Raw genomic sequence first — 15195 nt, 5'->3', positions numbered from 1 at the left:
GAGTTGTATTTTGTGGTGGGACACAAAAACACAAACTTGTATTTTTGCAATCTCTGCCACTGAATGGGATGCTTCTCCTGAGGAGCAGAGTCCCCCGAGAATTAAAACTGAAACTTCATACTTGTGTGTCTGTCTGCTTTCGTCTTTATTGCCACCTCCTTCGCTTTCTGTTCCAGCCTCCCCAGTTTAAATTGGACCCACGGTTGGCCCGTCTGCTGGGGATCCACACGCAGACACGCTCAGCCATCATCCAGGCTCTCTGGCAGTACATCAAAACAAACAAGCTGCAAGACTCCCACGATAAGGAATACATTAACTGTGACAAGTACTTCCAGCAGGTAACTCTTTTTTAGACACAGTAGCTCTTTAGAAGCAAACTGTAACATCCAGCCACAAATTTGGGATGAATGAAAATGACTGATTTTTATCTTCCCTTAATGATTTGCAATATCCTCAGTATTGAATAGCTTTCAGCAGCCACTACAATTAATATCATTAACAGCCTCCCCATGTGCCAGTGTTGTCAAAACCCCCTACATCTAGTGGTTCAGCACTCCCACAAAAACTGTGGCCTTTCCAGGAAGGAGGACTTCTGTATTGATTTGATGGGGTTTTTTTCTCCATTGTATCATTTTATACTAAGAAACATGAAACAATCTGCTTATTCTGATTGTCAAATCTTATGTAGACCTGTTTTCTTCCCTTCTCTTTCCCTGTTTATGAAGGAAGAAGACATGGAAGATATAATTGGAAAAGCTGTTTTTTCTTAAATCTTTGTCAGATAATGAAATGATCTGTATGATATTTTGAAAGTAGCATGTTGAGACTTTTTGTCTTTCACAATGACCTCTAGAATTAACCGAGAAGGCCGCTTAAAAGCATTTCCACCCTTTCTGTAAATATGATTACGGGAGTTTTTTTGAAAGGTAGTGTTAACTGAGCTATCACTGTCTTACTTGGCTTTGTTTTTTCTCTAGCTTCAGGCTCACATGACTTATTTTGAAAGTAATTGAAAGTAGGGTTTGTGACGTACTTCTGTGTAAGGAAAGTTCAGGCAATTACAATGAATAATATTTTAGTGAGCAATGAAAGTAAATGTTGCGATGAAACTTGTGTCTTAGTTTTCAAGTTTTTATTTTCTGTTATTAATTTGCCCTACAACAGTTCAAAGTAGCCAATTGCTGACTTTCTGGCGGGGGAAGACATGCAGACAATCAATGTGATCGATAGAGCAAGCTTCGTTTATTAGCAATACAGAGGCACTTACATAGTGTGAAAGTATACATGCTTATCAGTTCTTTAATTAGTTTAAACTTAAAAAGGCGCATTCTTACTTCTGCATAATTGGGTTAGATAAAAGACTACATTTGGCAAGCTTTATGTTTTGTCTTGAGAGATCAAAGTTTTTCCTCCCTTCTCATGGTCAGCACATCTTTATCGGAACAGCACTGTACCTCCTAAAAACTCCCTTTTTGTTCTCAGGCTTGTTTCTCACGCAGACATTTTCTCATGGAGGCTTTTTCTCATGCAGGCCTTTGCTTGCAGGCTTTTTTATCGATCTGGTTTTATAAATAATCCATGTCCCTGATCCTCTAACCATTCTCCAATAGCCAATGCTTGAAGTAAACTTAAAGACAACTTTGCACATTTGAAAATACCAAATGCAGCAAAACAACTGTGAGATTCATGGGTATTTTTAGGAATATAGAACCAAAGTGATCAGGATTATATAGTCACTCTCTTGTTTGTTTGGGTTTTGGTTTTTTGAGAATTACAGCATACAGTCTCTTTCACATATAGTGAAAATTCCATATTAAAACCACTTAAGAATTTTTGACAAAATGGCAATGCTGTTCTCTTGATTAGGTTATTTGGTTTCCATTCTTTATTTATCTGTAGCCAATTTAGACTGAGTTTTGTTTCTGCCAGCCCAAAGAGGAAATGGGAAAAGGGAGGTGAAAAATACTTGAAAAATCATGAGCAGAATAAAAATGTGAAAAAGGAGTAATTTTTTATATTTTGGTCAATAGTTACAGTCCATCAACTAAAACTAGCAGGTAGCAAATTGAAAACAAACAAAAGGACTCAAGCATATTTAAACTTCAGAACTCTTCAGAACCTTTCAAATGCCAGAAGTGTATATAGATTCCAAAAGTGACAAACCAAAGGATGAAAAATCTTGGGCTGTTTTAAATGCAAATTTGGAGGTTGGGAGAGTGTTTTTGGGGAAGAAGCAGTATATGTTTCTCCTGTTGTTATAGTTGTCCTTTAGTATCCACTTTTGGCCACTACCAAGAGCAGGATACTATGGTAGATTTGCAGCAGATCCTTTGTATGACCCTGTACAGATGTGCATATCTTTTCGTAAGCAGGAGGGCCTTCTCAATTTTATGTATTTTAATTTTCAGTTTAAGAACTTTGCTAGAATAAGAACTTGTTGAAGCCATCTTTTCCTCATGCATCTCATTAGAGATTTATTTGGTCTTAGGTCTCCTTTCTCTTAGAGCTCTGCAGGAATGCTATGATACCTGATAATTGTCTTCTCATCCGCAGAAGATGAGTCAAGTGAGAGAGTTGGGAAGTAGCTGGTTACTTTTCTAGAAGACTGAACCTCACACCCCACAAGAGCTGGCTAACCTGGAATAGTTTCATAAGAATGCAGTGCTTGCACAGATTTAAATCATAAATGGGATTGTCTTGAGTATTTCTGTTTTCCTTAGGTCTCTGTCAAAACTGTCCTAATCAGCTGATCTTACTTTCAAAACTGATGCTACTACTTAGGAATCTGAATCCACTTACAATAAATGAAATATTTAATGATGAGGTTTTTTGTTTTTTACTCTAATACACTTAAGGTTGAGAGATGGAGGGCAAAGGAATTGGGTTAGTAATGCCTTCCAGTCTGATAATATTTCTGTAGATTATATAGTTTTAGCCTCATAACTCCTGGGGAAAAAAGCGTTGTCCTAGCCAGAAGTGTACATATCACTTTTAGGGGAGCAGTACATAGGCACCAGTGTCTCTGGCATTCCCCTTGAGATACTGGTCTTCTCATTTGGTATGCCAGCTTTTCTGCATCCTGCACTGCTGCACTGTGGTTATATCTAAGGGCACAAGACAGTACACAGTAAAAAATTATCACTGAATGAGTTATCTGACCCACCAGCATCACTGTAGCCAGAGAGGCTTTCAGAGCCAGGGGTTATAAGTGTAGACCACTAATTCCAGTTAGGCAGGAATATGAGAAGCTCTAGGAAAATTCCACCTACCCTTAGTTTCCAGCCTCCCATCCTCCTCTCGTGAATGTGTGTTCTTGATCCATTTTCCCTTCTTAAAGCTCTTGTTGCTTGGGCTTGCATCCATGTTAGGAGTTTGACATGAATGTTGAGCCAGTGGTGACAGCAGATTAGATGGAGCTTGGTGTGGAGAGATTTTGGGAGGGAATTCCACAGTCATCTCTATCAAGTGTCAGAATTCAGAACTCAAATAAGGAGGAAGCTGCAGACTCATTAGGTTTTGTTACTTCCTTGTTCTTCAGAAACTAGCTGGCTGAATTCCTGGATACAGGCAAGTCCTATAAATCAGACAGATTTTAGAATTGATGAAGATAGATCCTTTTCTGTTTAAAAACAGTTTACATCAGCAGGGAGATTTGAAATCCACTGTGTTACAAGCAAAAACAAGAAAAAAAAGTTTCAAAGGTATTTCAAAAGCAATAGAACCTTGCAAATACCCAGAGCTGGCTCCTGGGTATTTCTGCTGCCAAATTCACTCACTTGAGAAAACTGTGAATTTCAAAAGATACCCTATCTGAGGAACCAGAGCATCTGACTTTGTATGCCTATTCTACAACCTGATAGTCCTTTCTTTTCAAGCCTGCCTGCATCCTTTGTCTCTGGAGCTGCAAAGCTTGTTTCTGTTTACAGATACATACTATGAGTAGTGTATCTCTTCTATCAGGTGAAAGTAGTTTCCCTAAGAGGCATTTTCATTGGCATAGGCCTGAACATTTTTACAAAAACTTCCTCCACATAAGGGCACATTTGAAGGCAAATGTCAATATATAGAAAGTTCAGGTTTGTTTGGTTTTTTTTAAGGTCAGTTTAAATGGAATATCTTTAGAGAAAAGTCTGTTTGCCAGTTCAGAGCATTAAAAATCACAGTAGGAAACAAAGACTGCAGTTATATTTCTGAAAACTCCAGGTATAAAGAGTGTTTCTAGATTCATGGCAATGCACTACAATTACAGAAAATTTCCAAACTCTACAGCTTTTAATGCTTTCCAGAAGAAAAAAATTCTTTTTTTCTGAATTCAGTAGAAATTTTTCAGGGTTGTGATTTTCAGGGTTGTCCTATGCAGAGGCAGGAGTTGAACTCAATGACCCTTGTGGGTCCCTTCCAACCTAGGGATATTCTATGAGTCTATGATTCTGTTTAGCTTCTAGACCATAGTAAAGAGAAGGTAACCACGAGCCATTGTTTGGAAAGGGGTGGATCCCTTCCGAGAGGCTGTTCAGGCTTTGGTTAAAAATAAATAATATCCCCTTGGCTTTATTTTTCCTTAATCCTAAAAACCCCACAAATTGCAAGCGGTTTTAAAATCCAGAAATGTTTTCTTGTATTTTAATTTAGCACAAAATATCACAAGAAACAAAAAGGCAAACTGTTTTTATGTTTTCTCTGGTAAAAAAATAAAATTCTCTTTACAATGTGCTTTTGTAAACCTTCAATAAGAGAGGGAGTATTTGCTTCTCTCCCATCATTGATACAGCTGATCTTCATGTCTCATTAAAGGGCCCAATCTTCACATGCCCTGCAGCACCTAAACCAGAAGTAAGACACCTGAAATTGTCATGACTTGATGGATATGTCTGCAAGCCCAGATGAAAGTACCACAGCAATTTACAGGGACAGAAGTGACCAAAAATTTAATCTGTGCATGGAACCTGAATTTCAGTTTTCAAAATCACCTTCCTTAATTGCCTCAGTTCCTTGTGAGCTGCAGATTTCTTACTTTCTCATTTAACTGCAAGATAGGCTTTGGACAAACAGCATTTGTTGTTTATTGTGTTCCAGATCTTTGACTGTCCACGGCTAAAGTTTTCTGAAATTCCTCAGAGGCTCACTAACCTACTGCTGCCACCAGACCCGATAGTGATAAACCACATCATCAGGTAAGCTGGCTAGTCAGCTCAGCACTGCCATGTGCAAAACACTCAGTAGGTGAAGTACAGAAACAGCTGCAGCTAGCTGTAGGGACCATAATCCAGTTTTTACAATTTCCAGGTGAATACCTGGGACTTGGTTGTGTGTTCATTCTATGTATCATTCTAGTTTGTATAATTCTGAATTATTTTCACTAGCACGGAACCAGTTTTCTAGGAGTATGAAAAACAGCTTTTATATTTACTAGAATACGATTGAGAGTTGGTCGGGCCTTTTCCCTAAGGAGAGAGCAGTGACAGTTTGAACCCACAAAAAGAGATAAAAAAGAAATTGAAATGGGATATTGTACATCATGGGCAATCATTCTAATCACTGATACATTATGTAAAATGTACAACATTAGGATTTCAAATGCAGGGCCAGTCCATGCATGCTTTGTTGGGATTGGATCAGCTCTTTGACTATTAGTCTTATCCTGAAAATGCCAAGGAGTCAAGAGATCTCCAGAGATTTCCAGCAAAGAATGCCTGGATTCAGAGGAGGTCATTGTGACCCAAGATACTGAGCTCTCATATCCTTGTCAAAACAGATGTCTTTGTGGCATAGCAGATGAAATACGACTTTCAGCTCTCTAGGGCTCTTCCAGCATGTGCCATATTTAAGTGACAACTGTGTACATGGAGGAGGGGGATAAAGAGATTTCTGGGGATTGCAACTTTACTGTTCAGATGTTTCAATCTTTCCCAAGTTTCTTTGTGGTCTGGGTCAAAACTCTGATTGTGGGTGTTTAAATGTTACTGTTACTTAAGCACGGTGATTTGATCTCCTGGAGAATATTGACAGCAAATGTTTCTGAATTTGCTTGAAATTGGGCTCTTTATTTTAAATTTGTAACATATGTGATAAGAAGTTTAAATAGTACACAGGCTGTGAAAATAAAATTTGCTTTTTAATTAATTTGAATATATCAAACAGAGTAATGAAAAGGCAGCTTGGTGGCCGTGCAGATTGAGAGCTGCGTACGTACTGTCACTGGATGCAACTCAGTGACCTGTCTGATGGACCACAAAAAAGCTGAGGTCCTCAGAGATAGACAGTCATTGCTTAGAGAAAAATGACAAGGAACTGATGATGATGTTTCCAGGGGCAGAGAGATGGCAAAAAAGGTTCTGGAGGAAGTGGTTTTTGTCAGGTACTAGCTAAGGACCAGGACTTTGTATCTAGTAGCATTCTCTGATACACTCTATGCACTACACAGCACCTGACAACCTTAAATGGCACTGATATAACGGTGTGGAAAAAAGAAGAACTAATTTCCTGAGAACAGGCAGTACTTTGCAGGGAAGTCTTTACAGTGTCAGGCTAAACTAAAATAAATCTGGAAGTCTATCACTGAACTTAAAGTAAGTAATTTTTAGACTCATAAGGTCACAGGATAATTTACAGTAGAAGGGGTTGCTGGTGGTCATTGAGAGCTCCCCCATCCAAAGTCAAATCAGGTTCAAAGTCTATCCAGGATACTTAGGGGCCTGGTTCAACCAAACTTAAAATATGCTTGGTAGAAATATGTCAAAAATGCTCTGCCCTGTCCCCCTGCATTCAGTTTTTCAGAGTGAATGTAGTCAGCCACTGAAACAATATGCCAACTGCCTGTCCTGGTTTAATCCAGTCTTCAGCTCAGACTCCCCATCTGCTTGTTCTCTCTTGAGCAGGGCAGGGGGGAAGGTTGAAAAGGTAAAAGGGAGAGAATTCATGAGTTGAGATAAAGACAGTATAACAAATGATGATGATTGTGATGAACAAAATGCAATACAAGTGATACAGATGAAAACTATTGCTCACCACCAGCTAATTGATGCTCAGCGAGACCTTGAGCAGTGAACACCTGCCCAGTTTACTGCTCAGTATGGCTCCACATGGTTTGGAATATCCATTTGGTCAGTTGGGGTCAGCTGTCACAGCTGTGTCATCTTCCAGCTCCTTGTGCACCTCCAGCCTCCTCACTGGTGGGTGGTGCAAGGAGCTGAAAAGGTCTTGACACGCTGTAAGCAGCGATAAGCAATAACCAAAACATCTCCGTGTGACCAACTGTTTCCAGCACAAATTCACAACACAGACCCATACCAGCTACTACTCTATCTCAGCCAAAACCAGCACACTACTACAGGAAATTTTTCATCACTAGTGATTGTAAGTATATGTGCTCTTAATTGAGATAAATCCTCAGGCCTGCCTTTTACAGGAAGATCAAGTAGATCACAATTTTCATTCTAGTTTTAGAGGCTATGCACAGAAACAAAAATGTGAAGTATTCTAAATGTATTCTAGAAATTTTAACGGTATTGTAGAATCACTCTCTGGGGAACAACAAGCTTCCTTTTTGAAGAAAAAGGAAGAAAAAATACAGTGGGGTTTAAGTGGATATAAAGTACAGATGAACAAAAAGTCTCTGATCTTGACAAATGTTTTAAATACAAGGTAGACTCAAACATGCAGAATGCAATTAAAAATACTGCATTTTGTAATGGTTTCTGATCCCCATGATACTGAATGCATCAAATTTAAAACTGGTAGAAGTAGAAACTGGTAGAAATCTTCTTACCTGAGCTCAAGCTAGAACTGGAGATTTTCTTGAGTTGCACTTCTAATTGCAGCTGGCACACCTGAAATCAGAGGTAAAAAGCAAAACCTTCTGTGGGATTTCCATTTCCGCAGAGAAGCGAGACATCTTCCACACTGTTAAAGGACACAAGCAGACTGCAAAGCATAGCTCTCCAATATTCTTCTAGTACAAACAGGTTGTCTCTGGATTCCCCCTTTTTGACTTACCATCATGCTTTTTAAACAAACAGTTCCTTATAGGGAGTGAATTGGCCATGCTGCAGTGAATTTCTGTTGCCTCTCACCCTAATCGCAGGCACCTCCAAGGGGAGGCTGGCCCTGTCTGTGCTTCACCAGTCCATATGGTAGTTGCACTCACCCAGGCGATCCCCTTTTCCCTTTTCTCCTCCAGGCTGGAGAAGCTCTTGCAGCTTCTTTCGGCAGGTCTGTGCTCCAGCCCCCAACATCCTACTGGGCCTCTGCGGGCCTCGCTCCAGAGTGTCACATCTTTGTGGTCCTGTGCCCACCAGTTCAGATCCAGTTTCACCAGCGTGGCATAGCAAGGAAGAGCCTCTTTCCCAGGCTTGATGGCAACACCTGCACTAATACGGCCCCTTTTGCAGCTGACCTTTGCTATGCCTGCCTTACCTCACGAACTCCTTCTGCACTTGTCTGTCCAGCAGGGCCCCCAAGTCCTCTCCTGCCAACCTGTTTTCTACCCCGCCGATGCCCACCTGTGCCCCTGCACGGCATCATTCTGTCCCAGGAGCAGAACTTCTCCCATGCTGGGCTCTACCATGCTGAAGTGCCGTCCTGTTTCTACGGCCTGTCAGGGTCCCTCTGAACAGCCCTGCTGCCCTGACTGACTTGGGCTTAGGACCCTGGGAGGCCTGAGGACAGGACTTAACCAGGAGCAATGGAGCCAAAGACAACATGGAGCTTTCTCTGTGGCTTTTGACAAGAGCAGCAGAACCAGACCCAGACCTGGGTTTTCCTTAGCTTTCCTTCTGCTGCTGATCTTCTTGCAGGTGGCCACAGCATCACAGAATCTCAGAATGTTTGAGGTTGGAAGGGACCTCTGGAGATCCTCTGGTCAAATGCTCTCCCCTACTCAAGCAGAGCCACCTGTAGCAGGCTGGCCACAGCCATGTCCAGATGGCTTTTGAGTGTCTCCAACATGGGAGACTCTGGGCTGGGCGAAAGGCAGATGGGCTTTGAGGGTCTTACTGCAACTTGTGCTATTGCTTGGTCACCCTTAGAATAAAAACGTGTTTCCTGGTGTTCAGATGGAGCCTCCTGTGTTTCAATTTGCACCAACTGCCTCTTATCCTGTCACTGGGTACCACTGAAAAGATCCTGGCTCTATCTTCCTTAAACCCTCCCTTCAAGTTTTGTTAAGTTCCCTCCCCACCAGCCTTCTGTTTTCTAGGATGAGTAGTCCCAGACCTCTTAGCCTTTCCTCAACTGTGAGGTGCTCCAATGCCTTAATCATCTTCATGGACCTTTGCAAAATTCTCTCCAGTAGTTCCATATTTGTCTTGCACCGGGAAGCCCAGCACTGAACACGGTACTCCAGGTGTGTCCTCACCAGTCTTGAGAATAGAGAAGGATCACCTCCCTCCACCTGCTTACAACACTCCTAATGCAAATCCATCCTTGGAAGTTCTTCCACTCCCCCAGCTCTGTCAAGCTCAATTAGATCCTGAGCAAATTTTTTTACTACCTATTGCAGATGCACACAACCCACACATTTCACAGGTAGTGTTGAGAAGCCAGCATTTTTATATTGCAAGTGACAGTGACAAGTCTGATTTACCAGCTACTGCGCTGAAGACTGTTTTCTAGTTAAGAAACTTTAGTCTAACAATAAAGTAAATGTTAAGTCTAACTGTTGGCAAATTAAATATAAATTTAGGTCAGGACAAGCCAAAGAATGATACTGGTATTTAGCGTAACAGGTTTCAGGAGGATGTCAGAAATTAAATTTGATGGTCTGGGCAAAAGCTCCAGCTCAAAAGTCTGTGAAATCCAACTGATAAAAGATGAGAGAATATGCTAGAATATGCAAATGTATAAAGATACCCTGTTCTTAAACTTTTCTCACAGCATCTGCAGCAAGCTTTATTGAAGAGTGTATTCTAGGCTGGATGGATATTCGTTCTGATTCATTTATGGCCATTCTCATGATCTTGTGTTATACTCTCCATAGTGTTGACCCCAACGATCAGAAGAAGACGGCTTGTTATGACATAGATGTAGAAGTTGAAGACCCATTAAAGGGCCAGATGAGTAGTTTTCTTCTCTCAACAGCTAACCAACAGGAGATTACAGCATTGGATAACAAGGTATTAGCCCAAGAGTAATGTGCTCATTGTGTAGCTTCATGTGGATTTGGTGTTATGTGTCAAAGACAGTAATGTTGTGAGACGGGGACTTCTTGTGCTTTCAAGGGATGAATCAGCCAAATGCAGTGGGAATACACAGGGCTGAATGGCATTCCCACTTAGGATTTGATCCAGGGCCTGACGCGGTTGTTGAGGTGATAGAGTTTCACAGGTAGCGTACCAAGTCCCCTGACACTTGAGAACCACCTGAACTGTATGACTGTAACTTTTCATTGAGAGGTCATTATATTTTGCTAAATTGCAAAGCCAAAGCTAGGAGAATCTCATACTCAGGTGTGGGTTTTGTATTCATAGCTGCAGAATGGCTCTCTGCGTTAGGTGGAAATATGGAACATGCATGGTGGAAAAATCACTTGGAGCAGTTTGGCAGTTTTAAGTGTTAGTGGAAGAGGATTGTGTGCACTTCAAATAATAATACCTGTCTTAAGGCAGTGGTGGGCTTTGCAGGCTGTTTTAGGGGTTTGTGTCCTATGATGGGCTGTTAGCCAGTTCTGGCATGTGTCAGTGGCTGGTTTGGATCGGTAAGGGATAAACGAAAGTGCCTCCTCAGATCAAGGCCCAGGTTCTCTTTGTTTTCTTCTAATAGAAACAAATATATTAAACTCTCGTCTTCATGCAATTTTGAAGGGGATCTGGGCACCAGCAATGCAATGGATTCTGGTAACTGTTGCAGCATCTTTTCTGTCATGGCTCTTGAGGAAGGTCCTTTTCAGCAGGCCAGCTGCTCAGTCAGTTGGTTCCTAGCCAGCCAAGCTTGCAAGCAGCATGTGTAGGGTTATTCTGTTTCCAGTCCCACTCACCTTTTCAACCGTGTCTGTGTCACCTCTTTTTTGAATATTTGCTACAGCACAGGGCAAGCTGTGATCAGTGAAGTTACTGAAGTCACTGCTGGGTGAATGAGCATGGGCTGCTCCTGTTACCCTCTGTGCATTGCATTGCTGTGCTGCCGTGGAGTCCCCTCCTGGGAATTCAGCGCATGCCAATGGAGTTCACTCCACACAACTACAGTATTTTTCCAAAAAAGGAATGATTTAAAATGGGCAGCAGCTCTCTTCTCTTAACATACCACATAGTACTTACACTAGTGGCCTTGATGGCATAGCCAGATCAGAGGAGGATTATTTTCTCCCACGTGCTTGGTCACCTTAGCTGTTTTGGCAAAAGAGATGAATACATGAAACTAAACAAGAAAGGTTTACTATTTCAAACTAGAATGTTAGAGGAACAGGATAGCAAAAGTTTGCTTTTGTGTTTGTCTATGTGTAAATGATTCATGAACTGTTCTCCTCCTGATCATACTTGATGATATTACCCATTATGGGACCTTGACTTCTCTTCAGTCTTCATTCTTCCCCACTAGTTAATACTCATTTCTTCCATAATATTTCTGAAGATACGATTCATTTTCTAGAAACGTTCCATACCTATGATTTCTCATTGTTCATGCTCTTCTTTTTGCAGCCATTGTGACTTTTACAGGCTTTCTCTTAAGAAAAAGTCTAGAAGTCATGACTGTTCATTTGACATGGACTTAATCAGGAAAGCGCTAGAGTTTTTAAGGATTACAGTAGGATATTGAAGATATGATGGTAAACAGGGGAATAATTGCTTTCTTTCACTGGGCACTGTTTAACTGCATATTTATGTAGCACCTGTCCTCAAAGATCCCAGTCCTGGCAGGCAGAATGATTCTGCACAGGAAACTATTACATTGTACAGTGACATGGCTTAGCTCTGCATGCCATGCAGGAGTTCAGTGCAGGAAGTGAAGGAGAATCGTGTACATACTTGTATTGCAGAAGTGCAAGTGAAACCAAAATGTAGTGGCGGGATTGCAGTTAAGTTGCCGCTTTTTGAATTGAAAAGCCCCTAGGAGCCTGCACAAGTCTGTGGTGTAGAATTGTCACCTCTGTACATTACCAGGAATGCAGAGATAGTAACAGAGCTGACCTGATGGTCACTGGAGCATGGGAGAAATTAAAGAATATCTGCTTTGGTTTTTTTCTGTCAGATTCATGAGACAATTGAGTCCATAAATCAGCTAAAAATACAACGTGATTTTATGCTGAGTTTCTCCAAGGATCCTAAAGGATACATCCAAGACCTTCTCCGGTCCCAAAGTAGAGATCTTAAGGTGAGCTAAGGTTTGAAAAAGAATGAATAGTGGAACCAGAATGGAAGAATTTTATCTAAATGTACACAGAGTGTATAGCCAAACATCTAGGATGGATAATTGGTGGAAGACAGACAATGAGTGGACTACTGCAATCCCAGAGTAGACAGTATGCAGGAAAGACAGTTTACGTCATATTCTGGTTCCAGTAGAACAGTGATGCTTCATGGGAGTGCTAGGTCAGCTTGTAGCCAGACAGTAAGCTCAAAATGCAGGGCTTTGTTGATGTATTCTGTAAATTGAAAGCTGTGTAAAACTCAGCAGGAGCATCCTATAGTACGAGAACACAATTTGGGTGTTTTGTTGGTTCATAATTTAATCTATCAGCTGTCCTTGAGCTTATATTTGAGATATGCAAGAAATGGAATGCAAAGAAGTTCAGTTGTTTGCCAGCAAAGATTAATCATTTGTTCCTCATAAAGTTTCACATTTTCTGTCTTTAACTGAGATGCCTCAAAATCAGTTGTATGAACGAATCCATTAAAATATTTAAATAAAATCATTGTGTCTTTCTTATATAAATGCCTATTGTTAAGTGAATAGTCTTCCAAAAATCTACTGTTAAGGTTATGGTTATTATCATTTATATTGTATTCAAAGGGGACAGGCATCTGAAAGAATGTTTAAATAAAGCAGACTTTGACCTGAGGAACTTACAAACAAAGCTGTTGTGGAGTTTCTCTAGCTATATACATGGAATAGTTGTTCAGAGTTTTCCCTGACTGACAGCTAGTCCCAGAAGAGCCTTTTCTATAATGTTCTGCCCTGCTAGCATCAAAGGTGTAATTCCACAACACTGCTTTGCAAAATATGTCAATATTTACCTTTGATTCTGCGATGCTGGAGACATAGTCATCAGAATTCTATTTTTTTATAGAATGGTTCCAACCCCCTTGTTGCTCTATCCCTGGAGGCAGATTGGACAGGGCTTGGAGCACCTGACCTAGTGGAAGGTGTCCCTGCCCTTGGCAGGGGGTGGAACGAGATGAGCTTAAAGGTCCCTTCTAACACAAACCATTTGATCATTCTGTGATCCTGTTTTGGCAGTAAGCACACATTGTCCATTTGCTTTGGGCTTTGAGAGCAGTTCTGACCATTTTTATGTGTAATGTAGATAAATTTTCACTCTGGGTAACTCTGAAAGTTTCTCTGTGTGGTAGAAGAGCTATGGTGAAAAATGGCTTTATTTTTGTCACAGGTGATGACTGATGTGGTTGGAAACCCGGAGGAAGAACGCAGAGCCGAATTTTATCACGAGCCATGGTCTCAAGAAGCTGTGAGCAGATATTTCTACTGCAAGGTATGAAAGAAATATCCACACCGCTGACTTAAAAATGCATCTCCTGCCACTGAGCAATTTAATCTGCTAAACTGTACCGTGTGTCTTTTTCTTTCAGATCCAGCAGCGCCGACAGGAATTGGAACAATCTTTGGGAGTGCGTAACACATAAGTACTGCTCACAAGATTCCATTGGCATCATGACCACCAAACCAGTGGACTTTTCAGTGTTACTTAGCTCACTGTTACACATGGACCTGCTTCCTGACTGGATGAGAACATGCCGTCAACACACCAGTTAGAACACCAGCTTTAGAGTGACCCTTGAAAATCTTGCCCAAGATGGATGTCTCAAACCATTCCAAGCCAGAGACAGCACCATACAAGTGTCAGTGTGAAAGAAGACTACAGGTTCACTCATCAACGCACATCATTAAATTTTAGTGGAAAGTTAGACACTACACAGCAAATCCTAATGGGCTATGCTTAGAATCATGGGTGGCACTGATGGGGGAGGTCGAGATAGGTGTTCTAGGAGACCACAGATTTAGAGAAATAAATGCAGTTCTTATCCTATGGTACCTAAGAGTCTCAAACAGTAACTTATCTGGAATTAGACAAGATAGTCTTTCTTACAGCTGTGGAATGCTTTATATTCCTGAATAGAGTTTTTATTCCAGCCGGACCAATGCAAGAAGCTATCTCCCCATCTGAAAGAACAAACTAGGAGGATTTTCATCCCAGAATGTAGAGCCCATCTGGAAGAAAGACATATAGTCAGGACTGAGAGAAAGAGACTCATCCCTGGGATAAGAGCTTCTTATGCATCCCTAATATCAGTGGTATTAGCAACAAATGAGGCATTCTGAGAAAATGGAAATAACGTAATGGTGCTTTGCTGATGCCTGCCTTTAACACAGCAGATATTAACAATAAGTATGTATGTAAAATACCAGATCACTTAAATGTTTCTCTGTGTGCCTGTAGGGTTCATCACTGAAAAGAACTTCCTAATTCTTGGTGCAGAATTCAAGAAGCTTAACTTCATGTAACACGGTAGTTTTTTCTGTACTTCAGGATGTTAGCAGAGGCCCTGGATTGGTCTCACATTTTGATCATAGGTGAACTGCCTCTTACTATTAATTATTTAGCTCTCCCATACGTGATACGTGCTGGTTATTTTGGATGCTCTTGAGTTATAAAGCACTATCAGCCTTAAATAGCACAGAGAACATATCCCTTGGAAATCATCTTCTTTGTAAATGTACAACAGATTCAGACTGTGGGAATTTATAGAAAAATTACTTGGAAGCAGGGACATCTTCCTTAAATCCTTCCCCTCCTCATTTTTTGTAGTGCACAGATGAGTTGTAATTAAAGGCCCAACATGATTTCTTGTCCAGAAAGCAGCTGCCAAAGTGTAACTCTTGTCTGTTTCATATAGCACTAAAAATGCTCTTCCAGGTTACTCCTTTTCACCTCCTTTCTTTCCCTTCCTTGGAAAGAGAATCAAAGTCACGTGTGGTATGGAAGGAAGGCAGCTCTTCTGAATAAATGCATTTTTTTCTCTA

The 15195-nt window shown here is 40.9% G+C and overlaps 1 protein-coding gene across 6 annotated transcripts in view; it reads left to right on the top strand.

The window, feature by feature from the left end:
• Positions 1 to 15195, top strand: part of SMARCD3 (SWI/SNF related BAF chromatin remodeling complex subunit D3) — a 77546-nt gene extending 62351 nt beyond the window's left edge. For all 6 annotated transcript variants that reach the window (XM_069006095.1, XM_069006093.1, XM_069006092.1 and 3 more), the window contains 6 exons: positions 177 to 338; positions 5077 to 5174; positions 9977 to 10112; positions 12184 to 12306; positions 13544 to 13645; positions 13743 to 15195. In XM_069006095.1, coding sequence (XP_068862196.1) covers positions 177 to 338; positions 5077 to 5174; positions 9977 to 10112; positions 12184 to 12306; positions 13544 to 13645; positions 13743 to 13796 — 675 coding nt within the window. In that variant the 3' untranslated portion in view covers positions 13797 to 15195. The remainder of the gene's footprint in view (positions 1 to 176; positions 339 to 5076; positions 5175 to 9976; positions 10113 to 12183; positions 12307 to 13543; positions 13646 to 13742) is intronic.

This window comes from Aphelocoma coerulescens, chromosome 2 (genome assembly GCF_041296385.1).
Source record: "Aphelocoma coerulescens isolate FSJ_1873_10779 chromosome 2, UR_Acoe_1.0, whole genome shotgun sequence".
In the NCBI taxonomy this organism is placed as follows: Eukaryota; Metazoa; Chordata; class Aves; order Passeriformes; family Corvidae; genus Aphelocoma; species Aphelocoma coerulescens.
Note: the sequence above shows the minus strand (reverse complement) of the source record. Positions and strands in the feature narration are given on the sequence as shown.